The sequence below is a fragment of the Sminthopsis crassicaudata genome, chromosome 3, assembly GCF_048593235.1.
Source record: "Sminthopsis crassicaudata isolate SCR6 chromosome 3, ASM4859323v1, whole genome shotgun sequence".
In the NCBI taxonomy this organism is placed as follows: domain Eukaryota; kingdom Metazoa; phylum Chordata; class Mammalia; order Dasyuromorphia; family Dasyuridae; genus Sminthopsis; species Sminthopsis crassicaudata.
In genome coordinates this window covers 218,863,448-218,884,442 of record NC_133619.1, presented here as the reverse complement: position 1 = coordinate 218,884,442, position 20,995 = coordinate 218,863,448, and the positions used below count along the sequence as shown (strand labels likewise).

Below are 20,995 nucleotides of genomic sequence, written 5' to 3'. Positions count from 1 at the left end.
TTATAACCACTCTTGTAATATCCAGAGCAGAAATGTGTCATTACCTCATTTTACAAAGGAGGAAATTAAGGATCAGGGATGAAGGGATCTGTCTAAAGCCATGTCACACTGCTAGTATGGGGCTCAACTGACAGTCAGCCCTCTGGGTTCTCACGGTTCAGTCTCTTTCCACTTTTGTTACCATACCTCTTCAAATATTTCATTAGGAATCTTTAAAAAGAACATGGCTTAACAAGCAAAAGGACATTCAATTAATCTCTTCTCATTGCTCATTATTTCTTTTCTTGGATTCAGCCTTTGGGCGTGACTTTTCCAGAAAGTTTGATAAAAACTAAACTTGAAGAAATTAAAAGGGAGCTGCTTTTAGCTTTGCAAAAGCAGGCAACAAAGGTGTGGCTATTTGTGGTTCCATCTTCCTTCCCATAAACAAAAGATCACAATTCTTAAAGGAATTGGCTGTGCTATCTTATCTATTCCCTTTTTGTTTTCTTTATTGGTACACTGGTTGAATCCTGGGATGTTACTCAAATAACCTCTTGGATAAAAGAGCTTACAAGAAACAACTGTACAAAAAAAATCAGACGAGTCCTTGTTTCATGTCCTGAGATAGACTAGGGTTGTAGACAGGGCAGAGTAAATCATTACCATAGATAGCTATGACTAATTCTAAACGTATGTGTGGAAGAATGAAAGAAAAGGACTAATTAAGCACTCATTATGTGCCAAGCACTATGCAGAGATCTGGGGCTAGAAAAAAATAGACAGTTCTCTGGCATCAAGGATCTCAAATGCTAATAAGGGGAGACAACAGATAGAAGAGATTTCAGCTGCAGGCCTGATAGAAGGGCCTAGTGGACCATTGATTCATGTCAGTTTCATGGTCCCCCCTTTATATCTTTACATATTCACATTTCTTCTCTATCTTATTAGAGGAATGAAAAAAAAAGCATTAAGTTATAAAATAATATATGTATAGATTATAACCAATATATATAGAAAGATATAACAAGTATGTGTATAGATGATCTAGTATATGCTAGTATGTAGAAAATAATTATATATCAAATAATTTTTTCAAGACCTCTTCTCAAGAAACTTATTAGACACTTAGATAAGACAGAATTGTTTTCAGTCGCTGTTTAAGTAGAAGAAAGACTCCTAAGGAGATTCGGAGGATGGCAACCATTATTTTTTTCATCATTCTATTTCAGAATCTTAGACACTTGGATAAGGCAGGATTCTAATAGGTGGTTGGCTATTCAGCCGTGGGCTCAGAAAGGCATCAGAGGCAGATTCAGAAAGAGTCACAGTCAAGGCCTCTAAAGAACACAAGCTTTTGAAAGAGGAACTACTTTGGATTTACATAACTATACCTCATTAAAATTTAGATTCATACAATGGAGTACCCTCCATACACAGTAAAAGCATAATTTTTTGTTTCAGAGTGTGATTCTCTAGATGTTAATAGTGTAGAATGGTATGTTGGAAAATGTCTGATAACTAGTTTCCATGGGGGGGGGGCATACTCAAGACACATTTTAAAATTTAATTCACATTAAGATTTTTCTCTATCACTTAAGTTTAGACAGTCAAGGGGCAGCCAGGTGGTGAAGTAGATAGAGCACTAGCTCTGAAGTCAGGAGGACCTGAGTTCAAATCTGGTCTTAGACACTTAACACTTCCTAGCTGTGTGACCCTGGGCAAGTCGCTTAACTCCAACTGCCTCAACAAAAAGGAAAAAAAAAAGTTTAGACAGTCAATAAAACAAATCAAGCCATGATTTGTAGCTTTTTGAGGTGTGAGTGCTGAAAATTTAAGAATCATAGAGAGCAGGTTAGAGGGGACTCAAACATATCCCTGGTGGTCTCCCTTCCTAATTTCAGGCCCTCATTAGCCCTGTTTTGTGATTTATGTGAGAATAAGATTATTGATTATATTTTATATAGACATGTTTATGCACACATTTTTTTTAGTTACACATGCATATACAGATGTAGATACACATGTAATCATAAAATAAATGTGTATTGATTAATTGAATAAAATTAAATAACTGCCACCAAAACATTTTTTAATCCTTATAATATCCAAAATGTGTAATAAATGTTAAAGAGGAGTACAATGGTACTCTGAATTGTGCCTTTTTTCACTTTCAAAATCAAATTTTGAGGAAATCAAGTGTCATTTTAAAGTCTTTTTGTGTTATTATCCACAATGTAATTATCTTGTAACTTTACATGATCTTTTTTAATAAACAAATTTTTATATACATAAAATAATTATCTTTATCAACTTATCTTCTTTAAGAGTACTTTAAGGAACATAAAAATGTAATTCCATGGGGGCAGCTAGGTGGCGCAGGGGATAGAGCACCAGCCCTGAATTCAGGAGGACCCATCTGGTCTCAGACACTTAACACTTCCTAGCTTGTGACTCTGGGCAAGTCACTTAACCCCAGCCTCAGGGAAAAAAAAAAAATGTAATTCCATGATCATTTTATTCCCTGTCTTGCTCTAAGGACAAGCTTTATCTTTTCTATGCCCAACTCCACCCCTATTTCTTGCTAATTCTCCCTCTAGTGTTTGTTTAAGATTTGCTATATACAGGATTAAGAGAATCACAATGACGCATTTTGTTGTTCTAAGTTTATTTTATTTCAAGTCAACAAGCATTTATTAAGTACCTACTGGATGCCAAGCACTGTACTCATTTCTGGGGATCTAAGAAAGGGAAAATCAAAGAAATTGGGGAAAAAAAAAAAAAAAAAAAAGGCAAACCACTAACTAAAAAGTAACCCCTGCTCTCAAGAAACTCAAAATCTACAAGACACTAAGGATAAGGAAAGCCATGCAGAAGGTAGGACTTTAATTTTCTGGGCATGGAGGACAGCCAGTGAAAATGCCTGGAGACAGAGATGGAATGTTCCCTATGAGGAACAGCCAGGTTGCCAGGGTAACTGACTCACAGCATCCTGAATTCAAATCTGGCCTTAACTTAGTAGCTGTGTGATACTGGAAAGTCACTTAATTCTGTTTGCCTCAGTTTCCTCATCTGTAAAATGAACCAGAGAAGGAAATTGAAAATTACTCCTAAATGCGCGCTGGTTTTAGTATCAGGAAGACGAGTTTAAATTCCATCTCTGGCACTTTCTAGGACTAAGGTTTAACTGCTAGAGCATAAATATGAGATGTATTGATCCAGTTGATAGAGAAGATGGGATTAAATGAATCCATGAGTGGGAAATCAGAGTCTTCTAGTAGTATTTTTTTATTCACCATCACAAGAGGGAGCATTTAAATAGCTAAAGTTTATAAATCACTCTGTTATTTCATGTGGTAAGTCATTACAACCAGATGAGTTAATTGCTATTATTCTCCCTATTTGGGGTACAGCTAGGTGGTGCAATGAATATAGCATCAAATCTCAAATCAGAAACATCATAAAGACCTGAGTTTAAATCAGATGACCGATGGGCAAATCAACCCTTACTTACCTCAGTTCCTCATTTGTAAAATGTTGACACACTAGAGAAAGAAATAGCAAACTATTTAGTATCTTTACCAAGAAAATCTCGTGGTCAACATGAGAACTTAATGGTCACAGAGAACTGAACATAACTGAACAATTCCCAAAGAACAAAATGAGGTTAAGTGATTTACTTGCTCAGAACCACACAGCTAGTAAGTGTCTGAGGCAGTATTTGTACAAACTCATTAAGTCCATAGAAGGAATGTATTTATTTCCCACACATATCATCTGGTGCAAAATTTAAAATTAAAATATCAAAATATCCTTGCAACCAAAGATATATATTATGTTGTGCACATAACTTTCATTTCAAATCTAATTTATCCCTATCCATCTCTCAAAGGGACAGGATGTACCGGAGAGAAAAGAAAAAAAAAAAATGAAAAAAGTTCTTTCAGTCAGTGACTAAGTGAGAGTAAAATTTCTCCAGGGTAATGAATAAGATTTAGATACTGACCAACCAACCAGTTGCTAGTGGTTTCAAGCTTATGAATTGAATTACCAGATAATGAAAATGATGATTGTTTGCAAATGAACACAGCTGCACTCCACTGATAGCTATGCCAATGTGGGATTTGAGGGGGAATCCTGTCCACAGTTGTATTCTCTCTTTGAAGCTGAGTGAGGTCATTCAAAGGCTGATTGGTTCAATTCTAAGTGACCCTACAAATGGAATTAAAAAAAAAAAAAAAAAAACAGAATTGCAATTTCAATGCAGGAACTCCTGGTGAAGAACTTTCTCTACCAATAAAAACCAATAAAAATTTGTCTGAGGACACTTAGAGATTGCCCAGCATCATACAACCAATGTCTGAGAAGGGACTTGAAGGCTTACTCTGTTGCTTCTCTCTCTCTATCCAGGACTCCACAATCCCTTTCACATAAAAGCCATTCCATTTACCAAAAATTGAAATTCCACTCTTCTTCCTGATTTCAAGCCCAATGGTCTAGCCACTGCATCACCAGCTGCCTAAGTTCTAAGGCTCATGTAACTCTAGATGTTATGACCTAAATTCTAGTCTTGATTCTTGTACATAGCTAGTTTTTGTGATTTTGGGGAAATCATCTAATCTCATTTAAAGAACAAAAGTATATTAAATGGCTATTATTTGCAAAGGGCTTTTTATGCCTCCATTTTTTCATGTGTAAAAGTGTAACAAATACCTAGTCTACTTCACAGAGAATTGGTGAAGATAAAAATGACATAAGAGAAGTGAGAATGTTTTGGGAAAGTTAAAAGCACTATATAAATAAAGCACCATAAAAGGAATTACTTGTTGTTGAGTCACACCTGACTCTCCATGACCTCATCTGAGGTTTTCTTGGGCAGAAATACGGAATGGTTTGCTATTTCCTTCTCCAATTCATTTTATAGATCAGGAAACTGGTTCTCACAGGTAGTACCTTAGCTGGCCAAGTAGTACTAATTAAACACAAAATGGTAAGAGACTGCCTGTAAGAATTTTTTTTTTAAATTGCTTTTTCCAATTTGGAGTCCAGTCTTTGATTACCTTCAGTGCCTTCTCAATCTTCTTAGGTAGCTTTAACTGTAGAATTTAGAACTCAGGTAGACAAGAAATACAGTACTCAAAGAGTTAAATGGCACTTTGATTTTATAAAACGTCATCTTTCAGGCATTTCAGGGCTTAAATAGTCATAATCTAGGCCTTTTTTTTTTCTCCGAGTTCTTGCTTTCTTGTCATTTTATTCTATTCATCAACTCTTCCAGTAGAGGGTAGGAAGGGAACACATTCAAACTTTTTACATCCTTTTATTTGCTATTGGTTCTGAAAGATGAAGTTAAAACAATTGGCTGTAAGTAGACAATGGAAACATAGTGCCTATGGATTTCAATGATCCACTCTTTCCTATCCCTTATCAATCACAGATTGTACAGCAAAATCCCAAAGCAAGTTGACTGATTCTTTTATTTGCTCATTGTCTAAGACAGATAGACATAGGGCAAAAAACCTTTGGAAATCAGAGCACCTGAATTTGGATCCCAGCTTTGAAACTTGTTTTTGGAACTCATTTCCTCAAATGTAAATAAGGAGGTTCATCTCTACAGTTTCTCTCAGCTACAAAATCCACAATACTAAAAATCTATATCTAAAATATGTAAATCTAGTTGTCGGTGAGTTAGGAGGAAGTCTCCCCCAAGCATGGGAAGACTTCTGGCGGAATGGGAGGAAGAGAACAATTTGTTTCAATAGCCATGAAGCAGACACTGTGGAGCTTATTGATATATCGAAGACATGGAATCCCAGACCATTGCCAGTTGTCTTGACTTTTTCCTTGCCACTGGACTTCAATGACTTTAGAAGAGAGAATGGAGCTGACAGCTCTGTGCAAATGTGCCTCACTTAAATGTAATTCAAGACATCTCTTGGGATGCTATTGGTTCTCTCTGAAAAGTACAATCAATGACATTTAAATCTAGTATAAATTACTAGAATATCTGTAGTCTTTTCATTGCTGGTACTAGCTTGAAAATGGTGGCAGCCTCTTATGGCATCATAGGATTGAGATCATCCAAGATGAGGAAATTGAAGGACAAAAATGTTGCAACCTGCAGGTAATGAATTCACTAACCACATTGTATCACCTGAGACAATTGAGATTAAGTGACTTGCCCAGGGTCACACAGCTAGGAAGTGTTAAGTGTCTGAGACCTGATTTGAACTCAGGTCCTCCTGAATTCAAGGCTGGTGCTCTATCCACTGTACCACCTAGCTGTCCCTCATCTCCTATCTCTATAACTAAATTCACTTTTGAAATTCCATTTTCCATCTCTAAAAATAGGCTATTTCCTATACCTACAACAATACTCTCTCCTTACCTCCACTTTGTAGAATGTCACTTTCTTCAGAGCAAATCCTGATCTCTTCAATTGCCAATCCAGCTTTCTCACCCTCAGAAATGATTTTTTAATGGGATGTTTAATTTTCTTCATATGTGTTTTATTCCTCCCAAGAGAAAGTAAGCATCTCAAGGGAAGGGGCCATTTCATTTTTGTTTTATCCCTGGTATCTGCCACAATGTCTAGCACATGAATAAATGCTTTTTTGAATAGCTAAACTCATCTACATGCAAAAATCCATCTTGATTTCAAAGGACAGATGCTGTATATTCCTCCCCTCAATAAACTAGAAATATAGAGTGGTCCACATGTTTTTAAACATTGTAGATGCCTAGGTTTCTTTTGCTTAATTGTTATACCATAAGGGAGAACTCTAAGAGATAAGAGGCATTTATTCGGAAGTAAAAGGGACAAAATTCAAAAAAAGAGCATTAATAATTTTTTTTCTGGAAATTTTCCATATGTATTCCCCTGGCTAATGAATCTCTGAAACTAAATGGATCATTCTTCAGCAGAATAACACATGTGTTTGCATCATGTAGGTAGGGCTCACCTTATTTCTGGAAAATTGCTAATATAAAGGTTCTCTAATTTAGAGGATCATCAATGCAACCCCATTATATAGTTTAATTAGCCCCATCAATACCTTATCAATCTGTTGTTTATAAAAAGAGAACTAATAGCTTTATCCCAGAGAAACAATATTAGCTATTTGACAGTATTCTCTAAATATTAGGCTAAGTTATCTTTCATCCACATCTTCCCTGAAAGAGTATAAAAATAATGACATTCAGTATAATGATTAGCCTTTGAGCAGAGATGTCAAAATTTTTAGGTTCAGGATCCCTTTACTTTCTTAAAAATTATGGAGGACCTCCCTTCCATAGAGAGCTTTTGTTTTTGTAGGTTATTATATCTATCAACAATTATCACATAAGAAATAAAATATGTATTACTATTATTAAGAAAATAATTTTAACCTCATACATTTCTCAAGATAGTTTCAAGGACTCTACCACATTGTGAGAACTGTATAGAAAGTGCTTTCACATTTTCACTGAGAGGGAGGTGGGAATTAGATAATGCAAATAATATTATTCCCATTGTAGAAATTAGAAAAATATGACACAATCCTGTCTACAAAGATTTTTATCCATTTTTGAAGGGGTAAAACTAACATATGAAACAACTGCAAAACAAAAAATAAAAACATTAAATTGGGTTAGCATAAAATATAAGTCCAATAAAAGGTCAGAGAAGGGAGAGATCAAAGTGGGCTGAAGTTGTAATATAGTTACAACTACCATAATTTTGAAAAAAAAAAACACATCAGGAAGCAAGTTCTGAAAAAAGTCTGCTTTTGCAAAGTCTCCTTTAAAGTCAGAATTTCAGGTCTACCCTTCTCTAACTATATGATGTTGAGAAAGTCACTTTATACTTTGATTCTCGGTTTACTTTTCTATAAAATGGGGATATACCTGTTTATCCTAGCTACTTTGCTTGGAATCAATGGAGATAACATATTTGAAAGACTTTTGAAAACAAGTCTAATTTACATTACAGGAAAGGGATGGCATGCCAGTGTGGATTGTTGGAAATAAAAATACAAAGGTTAGGCAGGGCAAGATTACAGAACACCCAAAAAATAAGCCTAGGAATTTAGACCTGCTATGGTAGAGAAAAGAGGGGCACAACATGTAAGTGAATTAAAGAGGCAAAAGACAGTCCCCTCAAGAAATTTACAATCAATTTCACTGATTTCTACTGACAAAATACTAAATATGAATATCCATTAACATCTGAAAAATCATTTACATACATTGAAATATCTAGGATTGTTGAAAGAATAATACCATAGCAAAAACTCTACTAACTAGTACTAAATAGTAAGATAATTACTGCTTGGTAAAAGAGGGGGCAGGGGAGTAGCACTTATGCTTGTTTCAAACAGAGGGCCTGAGTTCAAATCCTAAAATTTTTGTTGCTTGCCCCTTCCATGACCTTGGGCAAGCTGCTTTTTTTGCTTTTCTTGGTTTCAATTCCTTAATTTACAAAATACAGGGAACTAGACATGATCACTAGAATTAAGGGACTTCAGAAACCATCTAGTTTAACCTCTCCATTTTATAGAAAAGTAAACTGAGGACTGATAAGATTTCTAGCATTAAGTAGTGGTTTAAGGTCTGCCAGGTGCTTTACAAACATAATCTCAATTGATTATCACAAAAACTCTGAGAAGTAGATGAGACTGTTTAATCCCCATTTTACAGTTGAGGAGACTAAGCCAGGCAGCAGTTAAGTGACTTGTTAGTATTATACATTAAGTATCCCAGCTCATATTTGAACTCAGGTCTTCCTGATTCCATTTAGCATCAGAGATGAATTGATTGTTATTCTAAATCTATGAATATCATTAATTTCAATTTGATAAATTTCTACTTCCATATTAATCTTAAAATACTAAATATATTTCTCTTTGACAGCTCAGGACTGAAACAGTTTCTCCTTCTCTTTCTTTTATCTTAGCCATCCTATATTGTGGATGCTCTTTTTATTTCTTTTGTTTCTGCTTCAGCTAGCCCAACCCTTCCCTTTTCAAAGTCTTAGAGTCTCCCAACCAGTTATCCAGTTAAGCATATAAACATTTTTTCCTTTTCCCTCAGGAATGTTGCCCTGCACTACACATAAATATGCAATAATCCAAGTGTGTCTCTCTGTGTGTACATACATAGATACGTATATTTCATTCTTCCAAAATCAGGGACTCCCTGTGAAAGCTGCTGGTTGATAATGACAGAAAAAGTCTCAAGACATTTCAAAATTTCTGGCCTTTTTCCTGTTCTCTTTTCTAGACCTGCTGTCTCTGCTCTAATATACAGAAGGAGAAAAAAAAAAAAAAAGCCCGAGAGACAAAAGGCAGAAATAACCCTGTGCTGATTCAACTGGAATCCAATTTGTGGAATTTCTTTTGTCCCCAAACTTCTTTTCTCCAATGGGAAAGAAAAGACATGTTTAATGATCAGATCTTCCTTGGAGGAAATGAAATTACTGGGGCCCAAGGAAGTAAGAGTGCCCTTTTAACTGCTGTCAGCTAGCTGAAAGCTACAGAAAATCCCACCCTCCAGGATGTGATCTTTTTGTTTTTAACATTATTTCTAGCATAAACTATAGAAATAGAATCATGGAGTGTTTTATTTGAAGGAAAAAAAAGATATTGCCCTTTCAAAATAATAAAAGCAAATTTACAAAAAAGAAAGAAAGAAAAGGTACAGTGATACCATTTGAAAGGGGAGGGGGGCAGGGAAGGTACCTAACATGGCTGTAATATGTAAAACAGAGGAATAATTACAGAAGAAGGAAATTGGCTCCTTTCTTCCCCTTTCTTCCCTAGGAAAAAGGAAGTCAATTAGATAATGAAATAAAGTAGAACTGACTTCTAGTTGATGTATACATACATACACATATATATACATATATATCTACAAAAGCACATGTGATACACCTTCAATTTATGTAATTTTTAATTGATTTCAGAACATTCCTACTCAGGGACATGGGGGGTTTGTAATGAATGGATATTTTAAAAACTGCTCTGCGTTCTCTAAGAAAAAAAAAAAATTAACCCCAACTACAAAAGGTCTTTTAAAAAGATAATCAGTGAATTTTGATATTGAGTACAATGGACGATTCACAAAACAGATATCTACAATTTCAAGGTGAAGCTAGTACTCACAAAATTGGGTGAATTGTACAATTCAAGTTCCAAACGCTCCCAGAATCAAAATTAATCCAAGGTGAACTATGAATTGGTAATAAATAAAGGCATTAATGCACTCGGACTGTCTTCAAAAACTGCTTAGTGTGGAAAATAAGGCTTTTTTGAAAGATAAAGCTCATTTAAAAAAATATTCACAGAAATCTTTCTACACCTCACGTGTTCAAGAACACCCATTGGGATGAAATAATTGCATTCATTTGGGATTTCAAATCCAGTATTTATCAACTATCCAAGGCCATCTAAGCAGTTTTTTAGGTAGAAAAATGAGACAAAATTTAGTTTAAAAAAAAAAAAATGAAGCAACTTCCTGTTTTTCCCCAACTCACTGCAGTTTTTACCCTCCAGAAACCTACACCCAAGTTAAGTATGTTTCAGTTACAAGCCTCTGGAAGTCCATGAGAAGCAAGTGAATAAGAGATTCCAGCAGAATAACTAACACCCCCTTTGCCACTCTTTTGGGCGCCCACCGTCCGGCTCAGGTCAGCGGAGTAAGAATTAAAGAGAAGACAAAGAAAGAGATGGGTGGGGTAAGCCTAGCGCTCGCCACTCTAGAGGTATGGAAGCTGAGTCACAGAAAGCCCATACATTCCGCTTTCCGCAGTATTAGCGAGCCCGGTCGACGTAACCGCTTCTGGGTTTTTCTGGATTTCTGCCTAAGGACAATGCCAATTTTCAAAGGGAACGGCCGCGTGTCACGTCCCAGGTGCTGCAGACCGCCAGACAACGCACATCTGGGAAGTGGGCAATGGCATTTCCCAATAAATGCACTTTAACTAGAGACACAGATTGTAAGGGTCTGGTTAGTGTAAAAAGAAAGGATGCTGCTTAATTCGATTCCTTTTCACCTCTCTCGGTCTCCCAGTGTTTTTAAAGCATTTTCCGGGCGTCTACATGGGTGTCTGTGTGGGTGTGTGTTGGATTTTTTTTTCTTCTCCTTTTTCCAAAGCCGAACTATTCCAATCTAGAGAAAGCAAAGTAGTGCGAGCAGAGAAAGAGTTAAATCAGCCTGACTATGACATCAGCCTCATTTGCATAGGAGGGAGGATATAGCTGCTCCGCAGCGCTCTTTACGCTACAGTTCGGAGCTGCCACCTCGGAGATCTGACTTACTGGTGCGCCCCGCCCATCACTGGTGAGGATCCCGCTCCTATCTCTCTTTTCTTCCCCTTCCCCTTGTTAGAGCATCTCTAGGCTAAAAAAGCAAGTCGTTTTTTGTTTGTTTGTTTTTTGGGGGAGACTAATACAAAAGCCCAAATTGGGCTCTTGGATGGCTTCAATCCTTTGCTTTGGGGACCGGGAGAGCCCCTTTTGGAGATGCCCAAATCCTCCCAGCTGCTCCCTTAGAGTTTAGAATTCCGGACGCGTTTTACCCGTGCGAGAGCGATGCTCAACTGGTCCTCGTGGCCGCAGCTTCCAGGGATGGCTCAGACCCACCCTTGCTTCCTTTGTTTCGGTTAGACCGGAATCTGGGGCTCTGCGCCCTTTGCAGCGCGTAGCCTCAGCTCAATTAAAACCTTGGGCTGCGGTTAGAGCTCGGGAGGTATGGAATGCCTCCCCCTGATGCATGCTTCGTTTTCTAAATGTTAAGAGCTTGCAAATTAGAGCTAGAAAAAGGAAGGCAGCCTTGCTAATTTCCAGTGTGGCTGAAACTGAATGGTTCTGGGCGGTGGCGGGAGGAGGAGGAGGGAAGGAGGGAGGGAAAACGCTTCCCGGGTCTTTAAAATTCGGGCTACGTAGTGTCTTTTCTGACTGCATTGTTAAGCAAGAGAAAGCGGGGAGGAGGAGGAGGTGGTGGCGGCGAACAGTTAAGGGCGGTGGTTTGAGCTTCCTCTGACTGCAGCTCTTTGTGAGGGGGGGAGGGAGGGAAGAATGCAGGACTCCTTCCAAATCTTAACCGAGATTGCAAACGGGGTGGAAGCGTTTCTCCTGCTCTGCAGCCTAGGCAATTAAAAAAAAAAATCTTCATTGTCGTTATTTTAAAAAAAAATATTAATTTTTGATGCTCTTTTCTGATCGTAGGGAGGGCTCTACGAATTGTTCTTAACAGATTCCGCCTTAAGCCTGGGATGGTTTTTTAATACAATTTTTTTTTTTAATGCACTTAACCCGATAGTATTTGGTTGAGCTCTTCACTATGTAATTTGAATCTCTCACTTTTAAAGGAAGTGCCCTGGATAATACCCCCTCTTTTTTTCCCCCCCATCTCTACCCAACTTAGAAATAATAGGGGTTGGCTGTTTAGTCTCCTAAGAAAGGGGAAGATACTCAATTGCATCGAATAAAAGAGGAAGGAGGGAGGGGGAGGGTTACCGCTGGCTCGGAGCCTCTGCGGAAGAACGCCGAGAGAGTGGGTGGGTGGTGGATTTCTCACCAAAAGCTGTTTTCCTTTGTATGCAGCTTAATCTGCAAAAATGTCTGACAAACCAGATATGGCTGAGATTCAGAAATTCGATAAGTCTAAATTGAAGAAGACAGAAACACAAGAGAAAAATCCACTGCCTTCAAAAGAAAGTAAGCTGCCTTTCTTCCCCCCAACCCCCAATTCCCCAGCACAGATCTTGCCACTGGGAGAAAAGACTTAGGCGGGAGGGGCTGTGGCTGGCTGGGTGGATGGATGGGGAGGGAGGGGCTGAAGCAGGAGGGAGGAGAAGGAAAGGCAGGAAACATTTGCGCACTTAAAATAAGAGGACTTTCAATAAAAGTATTAAAACCATGCTATTTCTCGAGATTTTATAGGGGCTTCAAGTAGAATATAGCCATCAAAGGGAACTAGGTTATTTAGGAGAATCTTAAATGGGGGAAAAACGTATTCATCAGGTCTCAACCTGTTTTCTCTAACTAGATTCCTAATGATTATCTTTTTTGTGTGTCTGTTTTTGTTTTGTTTTTTAGCAATTGAACAGGAGAAGCAAGCGGGTGAATCGTAATGAAATCTGCCCTGCCAATATGCACTGTACATTCCACAAGCATTGCCTTCTTAATTTTACTTCTTTTAGCTGTTTAACTTTGTAAGATGCAAAGAGGTTGGATAAAGTTTAAATGACTGTGCTGCCCCTTTCAACATCAAAAGAATAAAGAACTACTGACACTGAATTGAAATGAAGGCCCAGCCGGCTGCCTCTTTCCATCTGCCTGTCCTGGCTAGTTTGGGTCCTGGTGGCATTTAAAAAAAAATATTTTTTTTTTTTTTTTTTTTTTAAAGAGCTTGCATGTTGGTGAAAAGAAGAACTCGGGTGGGACTACAGTAAATCTAGTTAACAGTAAAATGCAAAGCTGTACCAAGGTCCTGGCAAGCTGTAAAATGCAGTTAATCAGAGTGCCATTTTTTTTTTTGTTCAAATGATTTTAATTATTGGAATGCACAATTTTTTTAATATGCAAATAAAAAGTTTTAAAATCTGGCTGGTATTGCTGTGTAATCTTTGGAAGATCAATGTCGCAAGAAGAAACCTTGAGGGTCTGTCAGTGACTCCACAATGGTAGGGGGATTCCTTTGGAAAAAGCAATAAATGCTCCTCAAAATTGATTTTTCTATGTTGGGGTAAATCCTATTGCAGGATAAGAATTTTCATCCCGATTATGTAAAATACTATATGTGACCAGCGTTCTGTTGTAGTTACTCATGACTTTGTTAGAATTTGCTTTTATTTACCTGTGATGATCTTGTTTTAAAGTATTGTGGAAGGAAACTGCTCTGTATCCGAATTTTGGGATTCTTTTTGTATGACCTCACTGAAGATCAGTTTGCAATTTAAATGAGCACTTCATAAAACTAATCAATCAATGGCATTGGTGCAAATAGAGCCTGGATGAGAATTTCATATCTAGTAGCAGGGGGATGTACATGTGCTTTCACCTTATTGTTTGATGGCCTAATTTCTATTAAATGGTAAAATTATCTTTTTCCAATAACTGTGATTTTGAAAGTTCACTGTAAAAAAAAAAAATTCATTGTACCATCTTGTATTAATTTGCATAATAAACCTTGATGGACTAAAAGTAGAGTAGCTGGCAATTTTGAGTGACATTTAATTTCTTTAGCTTATAATAGGATTCAAATTTTCACTCGAGCTTTTATTCTTGGTTAGAGTTCTTAAATTTGTCTCCTGTGTAATTTTGTCTTTAATGTCACGTAGGCAATTCTAGGTATTTCCCCCAGGTATCTGTTAGGAAAATAGAAATGGAGCATAAATTTAAAAGTACTTTTTCAGGAAAATGAATTCTTTAGGGTGTGGCCATCTTTAAAAGAATTTTTTATTGGGGTCATAAGGACAACATTTCTAATTGTCTATTTAACTAAGGCAGATAAAAAAGTTTGTATAAACCTTGGAAGCAAAATATAAATGCTAGTTAAACTTGGTTAAGGAAACCCGGAATGAAAAAATTTTTTCAAGGTCAGTGATAGGTTCTAGATTTTTCTGAAGACAACTTTCAAGTCTTAAGGCAAATGGTGGAAGAAGAGGGGATGTGGATTGGTAGATTTAATTTCCTTCAGTCGCTGACTTTGAAAAGAAGTACAGGAAACCATTGAGCTGCGGTTTTAGGTTTTATAAAAAAACAAGTTGATAATCAGGGTGAGAGGGTATTAATGTGGGAGGGTGGAGAGACTAGGTGACTAAAACCCAAAGTGAAAGCATTTGTAAAGTAAAAGATGAACCAGTAAATATAGGGTTGGATTGCTATGTTCCTTACATGAAGCAGACCTAAAGAAAAAATGATTTGTCTAAAATGTTTGGTCTGCAGTGGTGCAAGTAAGAGGTCATGCTTACAAGGAACCTCATTTCACAAGAACAGCTAAGATGAAAAGGTTCCCATTCTAGATAGTTTGAAACAATGAAAAGACCAAACATGTTTAAATATATGTGTGTGAGAGTGTGTGTGTGTGTGTATAAACATTTAACTGTGGTCATATCTTAGGTATGCTTATGCCTAAAAAGCCGAAGGCAGAATTAATTTTTTCTTATTTTTTGCAAAAGGCAAAATTGGCGTAGCATGGGGGAGGGGAATGATTCATGAGATTAATAATGAAACATAGGACCTTTAAAGGAAAGGGGGAGGCCAACGTCAAAATCTACTGCAATCTAGATTTAAAGTTGTCAGGTCCAGAGGCATCGAGATGGTGCAATGGGTAGAGCATCAGCTCTGAAATAGGTGGACCTGAGTTCAAATTCAGCCTCAGATGCCTAACAATTACTACCTGTGTGACAGTGAAACAAGTAACAACCCCAATTGCTTCACCATAAAACAAACAGGAAAAAAAAAAGTTGTTGGGTTTTATGTTAAAAGGATGAGGGATTTCGTTATGTACTAATAACAAATAAGAAATAGAAATAACTTAATAATATAATTACAGATATAAAGTAAAAATATTTGACTAGTGGGAAAATCAACTAGATTTAGAAGAACTAAGATATTAACGATTAGTAATGTTGGCACTCACTGGGTTTGGAAGGAGTAGGAGTAGATAGGATACTACTCATATAAATGGGGAACACAGAACTTTCTTAAGATCAGACAATTCAGTCTAAGGACTTAACCAATTCTGAATTCATTAAAATTAAAAGCAAAAACAGGGGGAAAAGAGCCAGGAGGAAGAGGAGGCGGGACAATCTGAGACAGCAATGTTTATTTTCTTAAAATCATATTTCTCATGCTTCACCCCAACTTATTTTATGCAGTCCCCAGTTTACTTACTGACTGATTTATGACATACCAACTACCTCTCCAAAGTAAAAGGAAAATTAATGATAGCCCTATTTATGGATTTATGAGGTTTACATTGATGCTATCAAAATAGTTCGTTTTTCATCTGAAATTATAGCCCACTTCCCACCCCATTCCACCCCCACATATACATTCTTTCAAGCATACTTGGAGCAGAGGCATATTGAAAAGCTATTTTTAAACAATGTTGAATGTACAAAGTACTACTTCCCTAATAAGCTTCACTTCCTTCTTCCTATTTAGAAATCAATATCAAAAAACCTACTTCCAACTTTTAAGACATGTTTTCTAGTGTGACTTACAAAAGAATTATATATCCTTTCCAATGCAAAACTTCCTAATTCATTTTCTTTAAGGTAATGGTGATGGATTAGTTCTAGTATTAAGCAACTGAAATGTGGAAATGAAAAGGGGGTAATAACAATAATAATAGCTAATATTTATATAGCACTTACTATGTATGAGGCACTGTGCTAAGTGCTTACAGTTATTATCTCATTAAATCCTCACAACAACACTGTTCCTCTGATGGCAAATCCAGCAGCATTCTCTTTCAGCATTTGCTTTAATTATTTTCACTCTAACTCGCTTGAGGCAAATGGGACTTCGGCTCAGGGTGCTAGTATCAAAAATACACTTCTCCCCTGATAGCCACGGGGATATCTGCATCTTGTCCAATATCCTCCATTAGACCATGAGACACAGCCTGCCCTCTCTGGATTACTTTCTTCTCACACTCAGGGTCCTGTTTCCAAAGTGTGCCCCATGGGGAAAAGAATAAATCAGCTCCCTCTTTGAACCAAACTTCAACATTCAACAGACTATATATTTTTTGCTGTTAACACCTTCACCGTCCTTTCCCCCAACTCAACTGTTTTTGCTACAGGTAAAAACATTCTCAGTAAGAACTCTAGTAAGTGGGTTTATTAGTTTTATAGTGTTTAGAGAACCTAAGTGAAGTGGATAGAGTATTAGAGTGAGGAAAAAAGTCATTTCTCTGAGTTCAAATCCTGCCTAGACTCTTCCTCACTGTGTGACTGTGGGCAAGTCACTTAACCCTATTTTCCTCAGTTTCCTCATCTGTAAAATGAGTTAGTGAAGAAAATGGCAAACCATTCTGTATCTTTGCCAAGAAAATCCCAAATGAGGTCACAAAGTCAGACTTTGTTCAACAACAAAAGAAGAGATTTTAAAATTACTAAATGCAAGAGAAATGCTTTAAAAAACATATATTGGGGGCAAGGAACTGGACCTGTGGTTTCTTTGTCATAGTGTGGAAATCCTTTTCACTAAGAATTTCCAAGGCAGTTAAAGTCTAAATGTTTTATCCATAATCATACAAATAGAGTGTGTTAGAGGCAAGGCTGCAGGTTTTTCCTTTTTAATAGATTTTATACTGTGCTGCTTCTCAAAAGTAAATTTCTTATATTAAAAAGTAATATTATTTTAAAATTTTGGCCTGGCACATAGTAGGCACTTAATAAATATTTATTGATATGGCTTGACAGATTTATTACTATTACTTTCATTTGAATTGATTACTGCTTATACCTACTTTTAATTATTTAATATTCTTATTTTTCCCAATTACACATAAAAACAATTTTCATCATTCATTTTTTAAAAACTTCGAGTTCCAAATTTTCCATCCTTCCCTTTCCCTATCGCTCCCCCTCTCTTTGAGATTATATCATGTTCAGTCATGCAAAACTTATTTCCATGTTAGGCATGTTGTGAAAGAAAATAGATAAAAAATATAAAGCAAAGAAGAAGTATGTTTCAATCTTCATTCAGATTCCATCATTCTTTCTCTGGAGACAAATAGCATTTTTCATTATATATCCTTCAAAATTGTCTTGGATCATCCTGAAATTACCTAAGTTATTCACATTGATCACTGTACAATATTGCTATTACTATATCCAATGTTCTCCTGGTTCTGCTCATTTCACTTTGCATCCGTTCATATAAGTCTTTCCAGGTTTTTCTGAGAGTATCCTGGTCATCTATTTAGTAAAGCACAATAGTATTACACACACACAATTAGGTCATTTCCCAATTGATATATATCCCCTCATTTTCCAATTCTTTACCATCATATAATTATCTATTTTTAAACAATACTATTGACTCAAAGATGCCCCCCCTTTTTTAGCTCACTATGGGAAAACTCCAAAATTAAATGGGACATTTTGATTTTAGAGTGAACTTAAATTTTCAATATGCTGGGTTGAGGGTGAGAGGGTAAGGATGAGGAAGGAGGGGTGAAAGAATTGTTTGTGGGTTGTTTTTTTTAAAGAAGTTTTAAAATTATCCTCCTTCCTCCCACCTTAGCCCCTTAATTCGGCATTAATGACTCCAAATGTCCCTATCACAATTCTGTGGAATGTCCCCTTAAAAAATGTAAGTCCAAAAAAAAAATTCAGATAATTCCTTCTAGATGTGTAATCACTATATTCAACCAACACAGGGAGAATATGTACTAAATTGGTCAATCCTGAAGTGTAATGCCCAGAGTCAAAAGAAAAGAATCCTCTACTCTGGTGTAAATTAACTGTTATTTTATGAGTTTTTACATCACAAAAACTGGCAAATGCCATTCATCAGAGCTTTATTTATTGTTTTGTTGACTAGCCTTAAGAAGTGATAGAGAAAATGTTAAAAATGCAGATTAAACTTTAAATTATAGTGATATTTTTATTCTGGAGAGCCAGTTGAAAAAACATTTACCAGCATATTTCTTTCTCTGACATAGTCTAATGGCAACCGAAATATCTGAGGGTGAGGCAATGTACAAAAAATTCACCTCAGCCATAGGACCCAAAATAGAATTTGTGGATTGAGGCATTTCTGTCCAGAAAGAATATAGGGAGGAAAGGGCCCTAAAGATATATATTCTCTTCTTGGCTTTTCTAGGTCTCAATTTCCTCAATTGCAAAATGAAAAAGTTGGATTAGATAATTTCCTAAATCTCTTACAGATCTAACATATGATTATTTTAGGGAACTATGTTATTGTTTGAGTTAGTTACTGACTGCCATAGTCACTACTAGATTTTCAGAACAACATTTCTTATTGCCACATTCTATGGGCTTTCTTCAACCTGTCTTCTAACCTGGACTAAATAATCAACTACAACTCAAGGACAGAGGAACTGTGTGTCTCATACATCTTATTCCTTCATAACACCCACTGCAGTATGAAACAAAGCACTCAATATTTCAGTAATTGTCACATCACAATTGTTTTTAGGATGACCAGGCTTTAGGTTTTAACAGAGATCACTAACAATAATTTTGGTTTGTGAACTATATTCGTAGGGCCGTTTGAGCTATTACAGTCACATAATCACAAGTAAGCAGGAAATTGTGCATTTCCTCATTTCTACACTGAGGCCTGCAAAAGTGTGATACTCAGGCTAACCAGCTGTCTGTCTGCTTCTCTGAGAGCAGTTTCCAAACTAGAATTGAAAATGGCTAATAATTTCCTTAGTATAAAAATTGTTATTGCACCCCCACACTCACCCCCCAACTTAGTTTAAATAAAACAATGGATTATGATTGTTTTCAGTTCTTTGGGATTTGGAAGTTTTGCTTATGATTTAACATGTTCACTATGAAGATAATGAAAAATATAAAGTTGCTATGTGGCTAATCACTCAATAAACCAAGAGTATCCAAAAGACTTTTCTAGCAGAACTGTTCATATATTTTTAAATGATATCTCACTAGGATAGCTGCCTTCTTATTCAGGCCTGTGTCAAATTGACAATCTTGACTTTGCAAGGTTTATAATTTGGTTTTTGTTGTTGTTTTTAATACTTTAAAAGTCTAGTGGACTGCATCTCATCATGTATTACCTACAGATCCTATGCAGTATTCAGGACTGACCACCTATTAACCCATTTATTATTACTTGACCTGCCCATTGTTTTCTCTTTATTTCTCTTTGGAGAAATAAGCTACAGCCTACTTGTACCCATCATTGTGTCTCTCCAGTGATCTTTGAATTCCCCACAACTTTGATTTATTACAGATTATAGTTTTTCAAAATTTACAAACATGATGAAAATCTCAATTTGTTTTATCATATATTCATTCTTCTTTATCTCTGGCTTAATTTTGACTTCTTCCCCACCATAAGCCTATCTTTCTTTGATATATTTAATACACACACACACACACACACACACACACATATAACATATCTAACATTTAGAGAAAGCAGAATTTTACTCAAGACAAAAGTATTTTTAATTATTTTAATGCATTTATCACTAGTGTAATGGCGAAGTGAAGAAGCATTTATTTTTAGTCTACTAAGGGACAAAGATAGTATGCACAAGGGTGGAGAGAGAGGAGAGGAAAGGAAAGAAGAGAAGAAGAAAGGAGAGGAGAAAGAGAAGAGAGGAGGAGAGGAAAAAAGAAAGGGAGAGAGAAGGAAGGAAGGAGAAAGAGGGACAGGAAGAGAGAGCAGGGAAGAGAGGAGGAGAGGAAAGAAAAAAGGAAGAGAGAGAAGGAAGGAGAGAGAAGGGGGAGGGGAGAGGAGAAGAGGGAGAGCGGGGAGCAAGTATGACAAAGGTAAGTAACTGAGTTCATCCTGAAGTTAGGAAGACTTGAATACACTTTGAAATACTAGTTCTGTGATCCTGAGAAATTTACATAACTTATCTGCCTCAGTTTTCTTATCTATAAAATGAGGAAAACAATAGGACCAGCCTCCCAGAAAGGTTGTGAGGAACAAATGAGATATTTGTAAAGCACTTCACAAACTTTAAAATGTTATGTGAATTCTACTTATTATTATTGAAAATTGTCTGCCCCGGGTTGTGCTAATTATAGCCTATGAAAGGCATAGATGGCATTGAAAAAACATTGCCATTATATAAGGAAATGGTGCTGGATTTGGAACAAAAGGACTTTCCTTTAAATCCCAACATTGCCCCTTGTTTGGGTGAACAGGTAAGAAAGACAAGGTTCATCTATCTGGTGACATCTCCATTTCCTCATCTGTTAAATACAAAGCTTGGACTGGATGATCTCAGCTATTGATTCTGAGGTTGTAGTCTGGATCAATGGTTCTAGAATTGTTTTTTTGTTTTTGTA

The 20,995-nt window shown here is 36.5% G+C and overlaps 1 protein-coding gene across 1 annotated transcript; it reads left to right on the top strand.

Moving 5' to 3' along the window:
• The first annotated feature begins 11,141 nt into the window (after nucleotides 1-11,141).
• On the top strand, nucleotides 11,142-13,567 carry TMSB4X (thymosin beta 4 X-linked). Its single transcript, XM_074299998.1, has 3 exons — nucleotides 11,142-11,298; nucleotides 12,564-12,677; nucleotides 13,059-13,567. The coding sequence occupies exons 2-3, from the start codon at nucleotides 12,578-12,580 to the stop codon at nucleotides 13,091-13,093; spliced, it is 135 nt and encodes a 44-aa protein (XP_074156099.1). The 5' UTR covers nucleotides 11,142-11,298; nucleotides 12,564-12,577; the 3' UTR covers nucleotides 13,094-13,567.
• The last annotated feature ends 7,428 nt before the right edge of the window (nucleotides 13,568-20,995 follow it).